Source organism: Athene cunicularia (assembly GCF_003259725.1).
Source record: "Athene cunicularia isolate RWA chromosome 8 unlocalized genomic scaffold, athCun1 chr8_part1, whole genome shotgun sequence".
Classification (NCBI taxonomy): domain Eukaryota; kingdom Metazoa; phylum Chordata; class Aves; order Strigiformes; family Strigidae; genus Athene; species Athene cunicularia.
The window spans coordinates 29614587-29627800 of NW_020799109.1; the positions used below are offsets into that span (position 1 = coordinate 29614587).

The 13214-nt window shown below is 51.8% G+C and overlaps 1 protein-coding gene across 1 annotated transcript in view; it reads right to left on the reverse strand.

The window, feature by feature from the left end:
* The window catches only part of LOC113482608 (voltage-dependent R-type calcium channel subunit alpha-1E-like), a 90948-nt gene that overhangs the window by 19954 nt on the left and 57780 nt on the right, over positions 1-13214 (reverse strand). Inside the window, exons 22-34 of the mRNA XM_026853393.1 lie at positions 12696-12825; positions 12086-12145; positions 11636-11742; positions 7670-7681; positions 5577-5673; positions 4261-4421; positions 3677-3814; positions 2902-3103; positions 2538-2702; positions 1997-2107; positions 894-977; positions 683-808; positions 424-489 (exon numbers count right to left, since the gene is read on the reverse strand). Coding sequence (XP_026709194.1) covers positions 424-489; positions 683-808; positions 894-977; positions 1997-2107; positions 2538-2702; positions 2902-3103; positions 3677-3814; positions 4261-4421; positions 5577-5673; positions 7670-7681; positions 11636-11742; positions 12086-12145; positions 12696-12825 — 1459 coding nt within the window. The remainder of the gene's footprint in view (positions 1-423; positions 490-682; positions 809-893; positions 978-1996; positions 2108-2537; positions 2703-2901; positions 3104-3676; positions 3815-4260; positions 4422-5576; positions 5674-7669; positions 7682-11635; positions 11743-12085; positions 12146-12695; positions 12826-13214) is intronic.

A 13214-nucleotide genomic window follows, 5' to 3' on the forward strand; every position in this document is an offset into this window, starting at 1 on the left:
CCGTGATCCAGCCGTTCAGATGGGAGAAGCAGAAGGCTGCTCACCAGGTCTCTCAGGCATGAAATCAGTCTCTGGGGATGCAAGGGAGTTGGAAATAGGGTGTAATTTCTAAATGAAGGGATGGTGATTTTAAAGCTGCTGCCTCTTGGGATGCCAGTTGAGCCCCCAAGGCCACAACTCCAAGGGCGTAAGTTGGGAGGACAGCTGAGGAGCTTGACGGAACAAGCCCGTGGCGGCTCCCCCAGGGCATGTGGCTCTGCAGCTCCCAAACCAGCTGTTCCTTGCTCAGGACCTTCCTGGACACTGTGACCAAGTGAAGCAATGCCAGGCAGGCATAAGGCTGGCTGCTGTGCATAATGCTGAGGACATGCTGGTCCAGCCTATGTGTGCCAGAGGGATGCACACTGAGATGTCTGTGCTCACCTGCATCCCAATGATCGCGTAGATGAAGAAAAGCATGGCAATCAAGAGGCAGACGTAGGGGAGGGCCTGCAAGAGAAGCAGATGAGTCATCTCATTTAGCACAGGTCCAGCTCCAGAGTAGTACAGAAAGCAAGCAGTTAAGCTGTGCCGATCCATCTCTTCTACAAGCCAACAAGTCAGACCTTGGGAACAAGCCTGAGTTTGGGAGCAGCACTCCAGCACTGTGGCCTGGGAGCAGACCAGGGCACATGGGGCTTACCTTGAAGGACTGCACGAATGTCCAGAGCAGGATGCGGATCGTGTAACCCTGGCGCAGCAGCTTGATGAGCCGAGCAGCCCGGAAGAGCTTCAAGAAGCTCATATTGAAGCTGCTGGTGTTCACAAGCTGGGAGGAGATGAGAGGGTGAGAGGGAGGCAGGAGCCCCCCACCCTGCAGCAGTACAATCTGCTGCTCCCAGCCCCTTCTTCACCTTGGTGTCTGTCAGGATGATCTCCGTAATGCTGCCGATGACTGTGATGAAGTCAAAGATGTTCCAGGTGTCCCGGAAATAATTCTGCAAAAGGAAAGAGAGAAGGAACATGGATTTGAGCTTGGGGGTGAGAGGCCTGTAGGGTGCTGGGCCACATGCCAAAGCTGTTCATGGACAATGGCAGCAGCAGCAGAGACCTTGCCATCCATTTGTATGCAGCCATGGTCTGGAGCACCGTCCTGCGTCTGAGTCGCTGACAGACCTGAGTGTGTCTGCAGCGAGCAGCTTCTCCGGGAAGATGACTCACACATCCAACACGCCACACTAGTGAACGGGAGCGGGAAAAGAGGCCACATCCAGCTCTGATCAGGCTGCACCAGCTCATCATGCCAACCCTCACAGCCACGAGGCTGCTTTGCCCTCCTCTTTGCAGGCACCCAGACCCATCTCAGCCCCTGCTGTTTGTGCAGCAGCTGGTGCAAGATTGGACTTGACCACAGCTGGCACTGCTGGAAGCCAAGAGGGTGGCTAGAAACCCTCCTGCAAGCGGACCTCATCTCCCAGTATGAGTTAGACAGGAAAGAAAATAAAAAAGCAAATCTGACAGTTGCTCATAAGCTGCAAAGGATAGCTGAAGAAAATGCATTCTGTGGCTTCAAATCTTAAATGAGCAGCTGGGTACTGTGAATTAGGCAGGGAGGTCTCACTGATGGTCAGGTTTGAGTCAGGGTCTGGTCCAACTGATACATCCGAGGACAGCAACACACCAGCATCTCATGGCTCCCAGGGACAATGGTCTGCAGCCATCAGCATGACTGCAGCAGCAGTTGGCTTTAGCAGAGCAGCTGCACAGCACATACGTAGTCCAGGTACCAGAGTATCACAGAAACAAGGCAAGAAGTAAAGCAATGGTGTGGGTTACCCCACCAGCCTTGGGAAGTTTAATGAGAACCAGAGGAGCAATTCCAACCTAAAAGCAACACTCAGGTTGGGACCCAAAATGAATAGCAATAATCTCACATTATTAACACCTTTCCTCTGTGATCTGTGTGCTGCCAAAGTCCAAATTAACACCCTCATCAAGAACAGGAGCAGCCACTCACCAGGAAGCCAAAAGCGATGATCTTGAGGACACACTCCAAGGAGAACACCATGGTAAATGCGATGTTCAGGTACTTCAGGGCCAGCTCATAGGTGTATGGAGCAGAGTAGTACTGATGGAAAGAGAAAGACATTGCTAGCCAGGAGGGGACCTGCCAGCCTCTTGGCTGATGACTGTCCCAGGGAAGACCTGCAGTGGTCCGTGTTCCTTGCCCTGGGTGCTTCAAGACTGTCTCCTCCTTCCCCTCTCCACCCCTCTCCCCAGACAGCTGCCACTCCTTCTAAGAAGGAAGCCCAGAGTAAATCCAGATCTTTCTATAGTACTTAAGAGGTCCAGATCGCTTGGGTCATCTCATTTAAGGAAGATCTTGCCTTCAGTTTGGGGCATGTGGTGTTTCAAGTGACTATGCCAAGGGAATACATGCTCAGACTCTGTCTCAAAGCATCTCCTAGAAACAATCAAAATACCCTCCAGTTCTATCCTGACCAAACCTCCTTCTCCCCACTGCTTTAAACAGGACAGGCTCACTCTGACCAGCTCACCTTCATCATCAGCACGACGGTGTTCAACGCTATCATGGCCATGATGGTGTACTCAAAGGATGGGGAGACCACAAAGTGCCAGACTCGGTACTGAAAGGTGTGCCGGTTCTGGGGCATGTACCGTGTGAGGGGCTTGGCGCTGATGGCAAAGTCAATACAGGCCCTCTGGAACAAAACCAGTATGAATCAGACCCTGGTCAATGGTAACATGGGGGACAGTGGTTGCTACACTTCTTTCTTTCACGGGCTGGGCAGGCAAGTGTCTCACGGGTTTCTTACACCTTTTCAACACCTAGGGAGCTCCAAGCTCTCAAATGGCAGAAAACCCATGCAAACACTCTCTTTGCCCCTCCCCAGACCATACCTCATTCTTCTCCAGACTGCACTCCTCCATCATTTTGTCCCCTTGCTCTTGGAATGTAATGATGATGAGAGCCACGAAAATATTGACAAAGAAGAAAGGAAAGACCACAAAATAGACAACATAAAAAATGGACATCTCCATGCGGTTGCTGCGACTGGGCCCACGGTCCTCCTCCGTCACATCCACTGAATGCTGCAGCACCCTGTGGGCAGACAGGTAAAGAAAAGCAACCAGAGATATGCCCACCAGGACTGCCACCACATGGCATTTTCACGGGACCCACTCTGTACAGCTAGCTCTGTCTGTTCACAGTTGTAACAGTGATAAGATAAACCTCTGTCAATCTACTTTACACGGACAATCATTCTAAGTGGCTACAGCTTGCTTTACAGTGCTTTGCCTGTGCTCCTGATGGAAAATGGATTTTCCAGTGATCCACATACATATAAAAAAATTGCCCAAGCTCCCATGAGCATGAAGAAAGGGCTAGTCTTATGGTCATCTCTAAACTTGAGCTAAGATACACCTCAGGGCCACACAGGAGAAGGGATTATCCATCATTCATTCCCTAAGCAAGAAGCTAACCCCAGCAATAGTTCTAGCTTCTTATGGGGGATAAAGTTCTTTTGTCCTGACATAATTTCTCATCCTTTCTCTCCTCCTCCCTGCCCAGCAGTTTCTCTTTCAGCTCCACCTGGCTAGTTACTAACCCAACCACCCCAACAGGGATGTGCCCACCCTAAATCAAGAGGGGTGGATGGAGCAGAATACTCACTGGGGCCAACCCTCGCCAGTGGAGACTGTGAACAGGGTAAGCAAAGCCCAGATGATATTGTCATAGTGAAACTCATGGCGTTTCCATTCCCTGCACTTCACTTCCATCTTGTTTTTCTCATGGTCCACGTAGTTCCCTCTGTAAGGTTGGGAGAGAGCAGCGGCATTTCTTTTTACACTGCCAGACTATAAGACAGCAGTTTTAAACCTGGGGACAGTGTGTGTATGGGGGGTGAGGGGTGGACAGACACAACCTCTCCTCCTGCAGGGCTGGAGGGAGAAATGGGTAAAGGCTGGATAACAACCCAGGGAAAGGAGAGAAGGGGAAATCAAAAGGGAAGAGAGAAGGAGGAAAGAGAACAGGAGCAAAATACAGGGCTCTGCATCCCACATCCCATGCAAGGATGCACAGTGCTGACACAGCAAGGGAGACAGGGCTCAGTCCATGCTGTCCACCCCAAGAGACTACAGCCAAGAGCACGTCATGACCAAGGGCTTAACTGGGAACCCAAATACAACATTACCCAGCACCCCGCCTTTGCCAGAGGTGTCAGCAGCATCGGACCTACTGAAAAGGGCACCTACATGCAGTCCTTCTCTGTGTCCTTAGAGCTGTCAGTGCAGTAGAAAAACTTCCCCTTGAAGAGCTGAACGGCAATGACAGCAAAGATGAACATGAAAAGCTTGTAGACAATGAGGATGTTGAAGACGTTCTTGAGGGAAGTCACCACGCAGTCAAAGACAGCCTGCAGGAGAGGGCATAGCTCACCTTGGGGAACTAACAGCCTTGGCAAAGGGCAAGACAAAAACCTTCCTCAGGACTACTATGGAGAAAAATATTCCCCATTCCTGGGGTGGAAAGGAGGAAAGATCAGGGACTTCTCCCAGGCAAAGGGCTATTTTATGAGCGAGTTTAACATCTGGCGTACCCCTCAGCACACCCATGGACATGGAGCAGTTCCTGAGACAGCAGCAGAGATGGATATTTATATCCTTCAACGTTCTCTGCAACCAGAGCAGCAGACAGGAGACAGCCCCCATGATGCAATTAGCAGCATTCAAGACCAATTAGTAAACGCTTCTTTGTTTCACATCATCCCGAATAACAAGGCAGAGCAAATACCTCTGCCTGCAATAGCAGCACCTCCCCGGGCTGTGCTTTCAGCCCTAGTTCATAGAGCACTTTAAGGAAGAGAGGAATGTCCTTATCCCTGCTTCATGGTGAAGACAGAGGTGTCCAGAAATGATCTGACATGGGCTGAATCCACCCACTGATTGGGAAGAACAGTTGGGGTCAAATGTCTCTGGCATGCCACCCTGGGCCTTATCCATCAGCTAAATATTGCCTTGTGTGAAAAACTCAGGATTTCCTCAATCTCTTACTCCTTTCTGGCTCTATACTCCAACAGCTAAGGTAGGGAAATCCATGATCCTACCTGTGCTGCATAAATAATTCCTCTATTCAGATGGGAAGTCCCCCTCTGGTGCAACACCGTGACAGCACAGCACACAAAATCCCGAGTTGTTTGCAGGCTGCTCTGGTGGAAAAGATAATGAACTTTGGAAAGAGATTTGAGCTCTCCCAAAGCCAGGGCAGCCTATTTTATCAGGAGAGCATCTGGACTTTGCTGCCTCATGACCACTTCAGCCTCACTTTCCCTGGCATAGGAACTAACTCTGACACCTTGCAGAGATCCAGGCTTGCTTTTAATAACTCATTGCTCTGCCAGATATGAAGCAGCCTGAAGGGCGTTGTGTTTGAAAACAGAGCTCCTAAAACAGAGCAACTGCTTTGAAAGCTACTTGTTCATTGCTCATGAGCAAATACATGCGTGTGGTCCCCGCACCCACTGGTCTATGCCAGAGAAGACAGATGTAAGGCAGGAGATGGGGATCATTACCTTCAGCTTGGGCAGTCGCTTGATGGTTTTCAGTGGTCTCAAGACTCGTAGCACACGGAGAGACTTGATGGTCTTGATATCCCGGCCCTTGTTGGTCCTACCATGTCAGAGGGAGACACACGCACTCAAAAATGAAACGGAGAGACAATAACCTTGCAGACCTGAGGTTGGATGCTCAGGAGTTTTTCAACAGCTAACACCCTCCCCAGCATGTGTGAGGACAGAAACGGGAGGGCCACATGCTGTTGTGGGGGCCAGCAATCACAAATGTGTGACTGCTGAGTGCTCAGCTTGCCTAAATGAGTCTCCTCCAACACACGCACTGACAGCTGGCAGAGATGAAAAATAAAGCAAGCATCTCCTCCCTGGGATTAGCACCTTTCCCCTTCGCTAGGAAGCAGCAACCTTAACAAATTCCCTCACTGTGCAAAACAGCGACATGCCAGGGCTGCATCTCCCCGAAGAAGGGCAGCTGCCCAAAGGGCGCTGTGGCACACTGCCCTCCCCCGTGTCCCCAAGCTATGCTGCTCAAGGGCCAGGAGGTTTGCTTCCCTACTGCAGGCATGTGCCATTTGCAGACAGGACTTGCAAAAGGCCCCCACCATTGCAAATTATTGTCTTCCACTGCTACTGGCTACAAGGAATTCACAATAAAATGAGGGAGATGCGCACAGTGGGATCTACACAGATCTCTCACCAAGGGTTTTCTATCCTGGTCTAAACTCAAGATTCGTAGTCCTTTCATTCACCTAGGAAAGCACCTGCTCTGTGCTTGGTTTCTTTGCCCAAATTCTGTCTTTAACGGCTTTCTGCATTTTTCTATCAGTGCTACCCAATCTGGTCAGCCTGGTCTTCCACCTCACAACATCTCAGCCCTCTCTTCCCTCTCCAGATCAGGACTGTGCTTGCCTTCACCCCAAGTCAGCTGAGGGAGGCAGAGCTTACTATTATTAGGATTATTTAGAAAAGCAGCACTAACACTGCTCAAGACCCTCATTTCTTGAATATGGTGATTAATCCCAACCACAGTATGAGGGGTTTTTTCTTGTCTTTTAACTGAAGCCTGTGGACTGGATCCCAGGATGGAGCAGAGAGGTCCTGGTGAAGGTGGCACAGTTTGTATCCACCAGGCACCCTCAAAAAATATCAAGGAAATGACTTACAACAACAGATGCTCCAAATTACACAGTTCCTTTGCAAGAGTTAATGCAACAGGGAGCACAATATTCATTAAGAGATATAAGCAAACCCACTAAGGTTTGTTGTACAACACACCCACTAAGATCTGTTGTAAACAAACCCCTAGGGTCACATGCATGGGGAGCAACTCTACAAACAGCCCCGGGACCCAGTTTGCACCTCCCAACTCTGAGCTTTGCTCAGTGTCATGGCCTGGGTAAGCACCCAGGGCATCTGACTCAGGGCTGGGGTGAGGATCTGGGGGCAGCTCTGAGCTGGTGCAAGCTGCCACCAAGGACAACTCAACTGCAGTGATATACTGCTGAGGAGGGACCTCTTCAGACCTCAGGAGACTCCCAAGGATTTGCTTGGGATCCAACACAGATATGGGATGTAGGGCTGGCTAATGCCTGGAAGAAAGCCTGGCCTCGCTGTGTCTACAGCCAAGACTAAGAGCTCTTCCCAGCCCCCTGAGCTTGGCATGAACCACATCCCATCCCTTGGAGGACATCAGGGCTGAAGTCCCTGTGGTGCTTCAGCACAGGCAAAGCCCCCACCATGGCAGAGCTGTCAGCTCTGTGATGGACACCGCTTTCCCTGTGCCCTGCTCCCCCCGGGTGTGCTTCACACCATCTCTGGGTACTGCAGAGACTGAAATCTGCAATGAAAGCACCCTTCTCTGAAAGCAAGGAATTGCATTGCTTGCAAAGAAAATTCCACCTGCACTTTCCCAGAGCACACCACCTTTAATGCATGCCAGGGCAACACAGGGCTGCATGCACAGTAGCGTACTCTAGTCTCTGGGAATGCAGCTAAGGGTCAGCACAGGCATCAGATAGATGGACATTTGCCTGCACCCATCCCCCCGCGCTCCCCAGGGCAGAACACCGCGGCAACCCGACCGGCGTAGTTACCCCAAAGCATTCCTGTCGGTGATCCAGCCCAGCAGCCACCAAACAGCACCAACAGAGAGAAGGAAAAAAGAGAGAACAGAGGAAGAAGGTAAGAAAAGTGGTGGGGCAGCTGCACAGGGACAATTGCAGCTTCTCAGGCAGCTCTCTGCTGCCCCATGCCTGGGTTGAAAAGCATGATGTGTAGACCCATGTTGTGTCCTCCAGGAAGGGATTTATCTCCACAGAGCACTCATTCAAGCAAGCCAGGAGCCCCTGCCCTCCTGCTGGAGGTTTTGGGAGAGAGATGTGTAGTGAAACCTCCGCTGCAAGAGGAACCCATGGAGAGTGGGACGGTGGGTAACAGCAGGCGGGTACATGGTCCTCCTTGGCCAGGAGTTGGGGAGGGACCTTGAGGCTCAGCCCCAACCAGCCAAAGGCAAGTATCTCAAAGGGAACCTACCTGCAAGGCCACAACGATTCCCATCCAAATAGGCTAACTCTGCTAAATTGCCTCCATCAAGAAATTCACTGATTAAGAGCCTGAGTTACAGTGCAGGTTCTCCTGCAACCCGGCAGGACACCTGCTCAGACAAGCCAAGGTGGTCTACAAGGTCCCTAGAGGTAACAAAACCTTGATCTTTGCTTGAGCTAAGTCCCTGTCATGTGCGCACAGAGTGCTCAGCACTGGGGGCAAAGCCTACCAAGTAAAAAATTTCTTTAAAAACTTAAAAACAACCCCAGGCCCTGGCTGCACATTAGTGAAACAAGTGGAAGGTGTGTCGAAAAGGTGATAGTTTACCTCTGCAGCACTTCTGCAATGAGATATCAGACCTCAGTCCTGACCAGTCTCACACCAGGTTATTTTGCAGTACGTAGGGACCCCTCTTGCTTCCAGACACCGGTGCTAACAGGTGCTTTGCTGCTCAGTAAAGAAAGAGGCACCTCTGCTGGGTATCTCTGGGTGAAGAAACTCCTACCCTTGCTCACCAGGTAAGATGACGAGGGCTATGCACTGACCACTTGACCTTTCCACCACCCTTTGCACTGCTCAGCCTTTCCTGCTGCTGCAAGCCCACAGGCGTAGGCATCACAGCCTCTCAGCAGCTCTGAGTGAGTTCTGAGTGACCTCTGAGTGAGCACCGCTCATCTGCAAAATTATTCCTCGGAGGGTGCCACAGCAGGCAAAAGCAAGCAGGGTCTTTAGTTACAGTTCTGGTTATTTCAGCTAATTTAATTTGAACTCTTTGGAGATTTATGGTTTTATATTGGGCTTTTTATTTAAGCTGCATTTTAATTGTTGTATTTGCTTTCCATGCGGAGAGCTACAGATGAGCCAAGATGGCCTCTCACTCAGGATGTATGGGCTCTGAAGGGGCACTGGACAATCCGTGACAGCACACAAAGAGATGGCTTTATGGGTGGACACTTGCTTATTAGTGATTTTGATTGGCACTGACAGCCAGCAGATGATGGTGGACTAGCTCAGAGACCTCCTGCTGCACCCATGGCTACCCAGGACCTCTGCAGGAAAACCGAACTACAGAGAGGGGGCAAAAGGGGTAGAAAACCCAAATGGTACAGCATGTCCCAGCATTTCTTCTACCAGGAAGTGCTGGACCCAGTCACCAGCCACCCTCAGCCACACAATCGCTGCAGCCACACTATGGGCATCAATTTGCCCAAGAAGCACTGTGGAGGCGAAGAGGGGGAGAGGGAGGACAAGTCCCTCCTGGCCCTGTGTCAAAGACCTCATGGTGGGAGAAGAAAAGCATAGGGATTCAGATGTCACTGTCAGAGTTGCCCTCTCGAGACCAGGATGAAGGGAGGGAGGGAGGCAGGTTGGGACATGTATAGTTGGCAAACATCCTGCAGCTCCTGGGTCCATGGCAGTGACGGGGTGCCAAGGGGAGAGGCAGGTGTTCTTGATAACGCTTTATAACCTATAAACCCATTGGAAATCACTGCAGTTCCTTTGTTCCACTCACCCCTGAAGCCATGAAATCATCTCTCCTCCATCAGAAGCCACCATTAGATATGGCAAGGAGGGACAATCCTGCAGGTTTACATTATGAAGAGCCCTCATTCACAACACAAACAACTCAGTATCTACCGATCCATGGCTACAAGAGTGAGCAGGCGACATATATACTTGCTACAAACGTATGTGGACATGCAAAGGCCCTCTCCAACGGAGGGGGTTCTGTGTCACAGTTGATGGGGGTGCTCACCCCTGAGAATTCAGCATGCCCAAAGGGACCTGTCCTTCCCTTGGGAGGCTGGGTGGAGGCAGACAGGTGACAAGCGAGTCTGGACACCACATGGCAGCTTCCCCATGTGCTTGGCACTGGCATATAGGGACCCTGCCAGCACCAGGGGCTACCCCAGGAACTGCCACTTTTATGGGGTGAGAGCAAGAGACATCACTCCACCCAGGAGCAGGCTGAGTCATCAACCTATGCTCCTTCAGACATCAAAAAGTCTTGATGAAAGATGCTTTGGAAGGAAATGCTCCCTTGCCCTCCTAAAGCCCCTAAAACCCACCCTGCATCTTCAGGCTGCCAATACCCTTGAGCCCCCCAGACATGCTCTGAGGGGATGCCCTGGCAGAGGGGGGATGAGACAGACCCCAGTGGTGCTGGATCCATCCTTGTGGTGGCCTGTGTGGCCTCCCAGCAGCTCAGAGCAATGTCCTCACAGCCAGCAGACTTGCCCCATGCCCCTTCCCCATGCTGGGGTCTTTGGTCAGCCCCCCGCCCTGCCCAGGGGCATGTTCATCCCTGTGCTGAGCAAGCTGAATTTTTGTGTGCTCTTCCGTAGGAGAGAGCAGTGACTGAAAGCACTGGGCAAAAAGAGGGGTGAGGCTAGTGAGGAAGGCAAAAGTAATGAGCCAGTGAGGGTGTGAGTGGGCAAAAGCAAGGGGAAGGAGCTGCTGCCCAGCTTGAGGTGAGATGGGAGGGATGGATTACAGGCTTGGGGCTCGGACCCAGCCATCCCAAAAGCCTTGCATGATACCTTGAGCTGTGGACAAGGATGGGGCTCCAATCTGTGCAGCTGCCAGGCCCTCCCTTCTTATCAGCATTAACGACACCACTGACAGTCAAAGGTACAAACAGAGAACAATAGCATGCCAAACCCACCTCCTCTCCCTCCTTGGGCACTGACAGGGCACCACAGCCTCGCAGACCAGGGTGTGCCCCTTGCCCTGCTCTCCAGGTGCCAGTGCATCCCTCCCTGCATTCACAACTGCACCACCTGCCCCAGCCAGGACAGAGCACCCCAAAAGTCATCCCCGGATGCTTCTTTCCTCCATGGCACAGGCACCACAGACATCAAGCCACTCTGCAGAGGAGGACTCACCTGCAGGTGCCACAAGCTCGGTACCAGAGACCCAGTGCATGGTAGCGTGCAGCAGGAACACACTGCAGAGCAAGCATGCAGCATCCTGCCCTTGGTGTGATGCTGCAGAAGATGTGTGCACAAACCTCACTGAGTGCACCCCCATCCCTGCAGGGCTCCAGGGCAATGTTCCCCCTTGGAGCAGAGAAAAAGCCACCAGCTGAGGGTACCATTTCTAGCACAAACACATTCAGAGGGCAGCTCCACCTTTGCTTTGCTGTCTCTGTGAGTCCCAGGATGCATAGCAGGTGTATAACTCCAGCTCTGACACCCTTAGGTCTTTTTGCCTCTCTAACAGCCCCTTCTGCCCTCTTTCAAAGTCCATTTGGACCACCAACCTCTTCCTAGCATGTCCAGTTTTCCTTGCCTTGCCCTTTGCCTGCTTGCTCACCAGCATTTGACAAACAAGGAGAAATACATCTCTGGAGCAGCCACGTACTGCTGCCAGGAGCCATCCCAGAAGCAGAGCAGAAGGGTGCAGAGAAATAAAAGAAAATAAATCGGGTTCTGGTAGCCATAACACACAGTTGCATCCTCCTCCCACCCCAGCCAAGGGAAGACAAAGAGCTGACAATGACAACAGCCACTTACGCCAAGGCGAAAGCCACCAGCGCTCCTACCACCACGATGAAATCCAGGATGTTCCAGAGATCTCGGAAGTAGGAGCCATCCTGCAGGATCAAGCCCTGATCGATCATCTGTGGGGGGGGAAGCATCAGAAAAACAGGCAGGGAATGAGCAGCTCGGCCATCAAGTAGAAGCAGTTGAAGTTGGGATGTGCTGGGGACAGGGACATCGCTGGGGAGCAGCAGACCTGTCCCTGTGCCTCAGGTATATATCAAGGAGCATCATATTTTGGGAGCCTGGAGGCTGATAAAACCAGTGCTGAGCACTCTCGACTTCCAGCGCTAAGAACCAGGCTTTAAAGTCTCCATCACCCAAATTTAGGATCAGAAATAAAAAATGAAGCTATTTCTCACCCACTGCAAGACACTGCGGGACACAGCAACCCCAGCATAGCCAGCCCGTGAGGCCTCTTACCTTGATAACCATCTCAAAGGTGAAGACACCGGTGAAGACATAGTCAAAATACCTCAGGACCTGCAGAGAGAGAGCATGGGTGCTCTGCAGCTGCTGCCTAGCAAACGGGCTCACTGTTTGTGAGCAGACAACAGACCTTGTTACTACCCTGCACCAGGGCATGCTTGGCTGAGGTGCAGAGGGTGGGTCTGCTTGCCCCAAACCCTAACAGTCGAGGACAGCCAGAAACCCAGCCTGCATAAGCAGGAGAGAAACATTTCCCATGCATGGCACAAGCAGCTCTGAAATCATGCTGTGAGCCGGAATCATGCTCCCCCATACCAGTCCCTGTGCACACCAGCCTCTCCCCAGTGAAGCTACTTTACTATTGATAAAGGACCCTGGTCTGCTCCCAGGCTCTAAACCTCAGACGTGGGAGGCTGAGAGCAGCTTCCAGGGGTTATAAAGGAAGATATGGGGGAAAAAGTCAGACCCCATGACGTGATGCAGGTGCTGCCACCAGCTGCCCTGATCATGTCCCATATGTGCCCCACCATGGAAGCTAAAATCCTACAGGACCTCTGTCTGCATTGCCTGCGGGATGGGGGGAGCAGGGAAGGTTTGCAATCACTTTGTTGCGGTCGGAGTTGGTGAGAACGGGATCCTCTGCCGCGAGGGCGATGCTGCTGGCGGCGATCACCAGGAGGATGCACATCTCGAAGTAGCGCAGGTTCACGATGTAGTGGCAAGCCCTCCGCACCCTACGGGGAGACAGCCCACACCCTGATCTGTGAGCCCCTGGCATGGCCCAAGCATGGCCCATGTGCAAAACCCACCCTACATCATTGGCTTCCAGAGCAGAAATATTGGTAGCAAAGTCTGAGGAGCAAAACAAGGGAGCCCAATGGTGGTTTGTGCTTGCTGAAACCTTTTCTCAGCTGTCCCATCCCCCCAAACACTCCACAGCCAGCCAGGGAGAGTCCCTGAGAAACTGGGGTGCTTATTCTTCCAGGCTGCTGGAGCTGGTTAAGAGCTACAGGGGAGCAGAAAACCGCAGAAGAGTGTAACAAGCATTGAATAAAAATCACAACTGGCAATCAGCAGTCGGAAGAGAAAACCATGAGCGTGACTGACAGAGGGAGAGCACTGT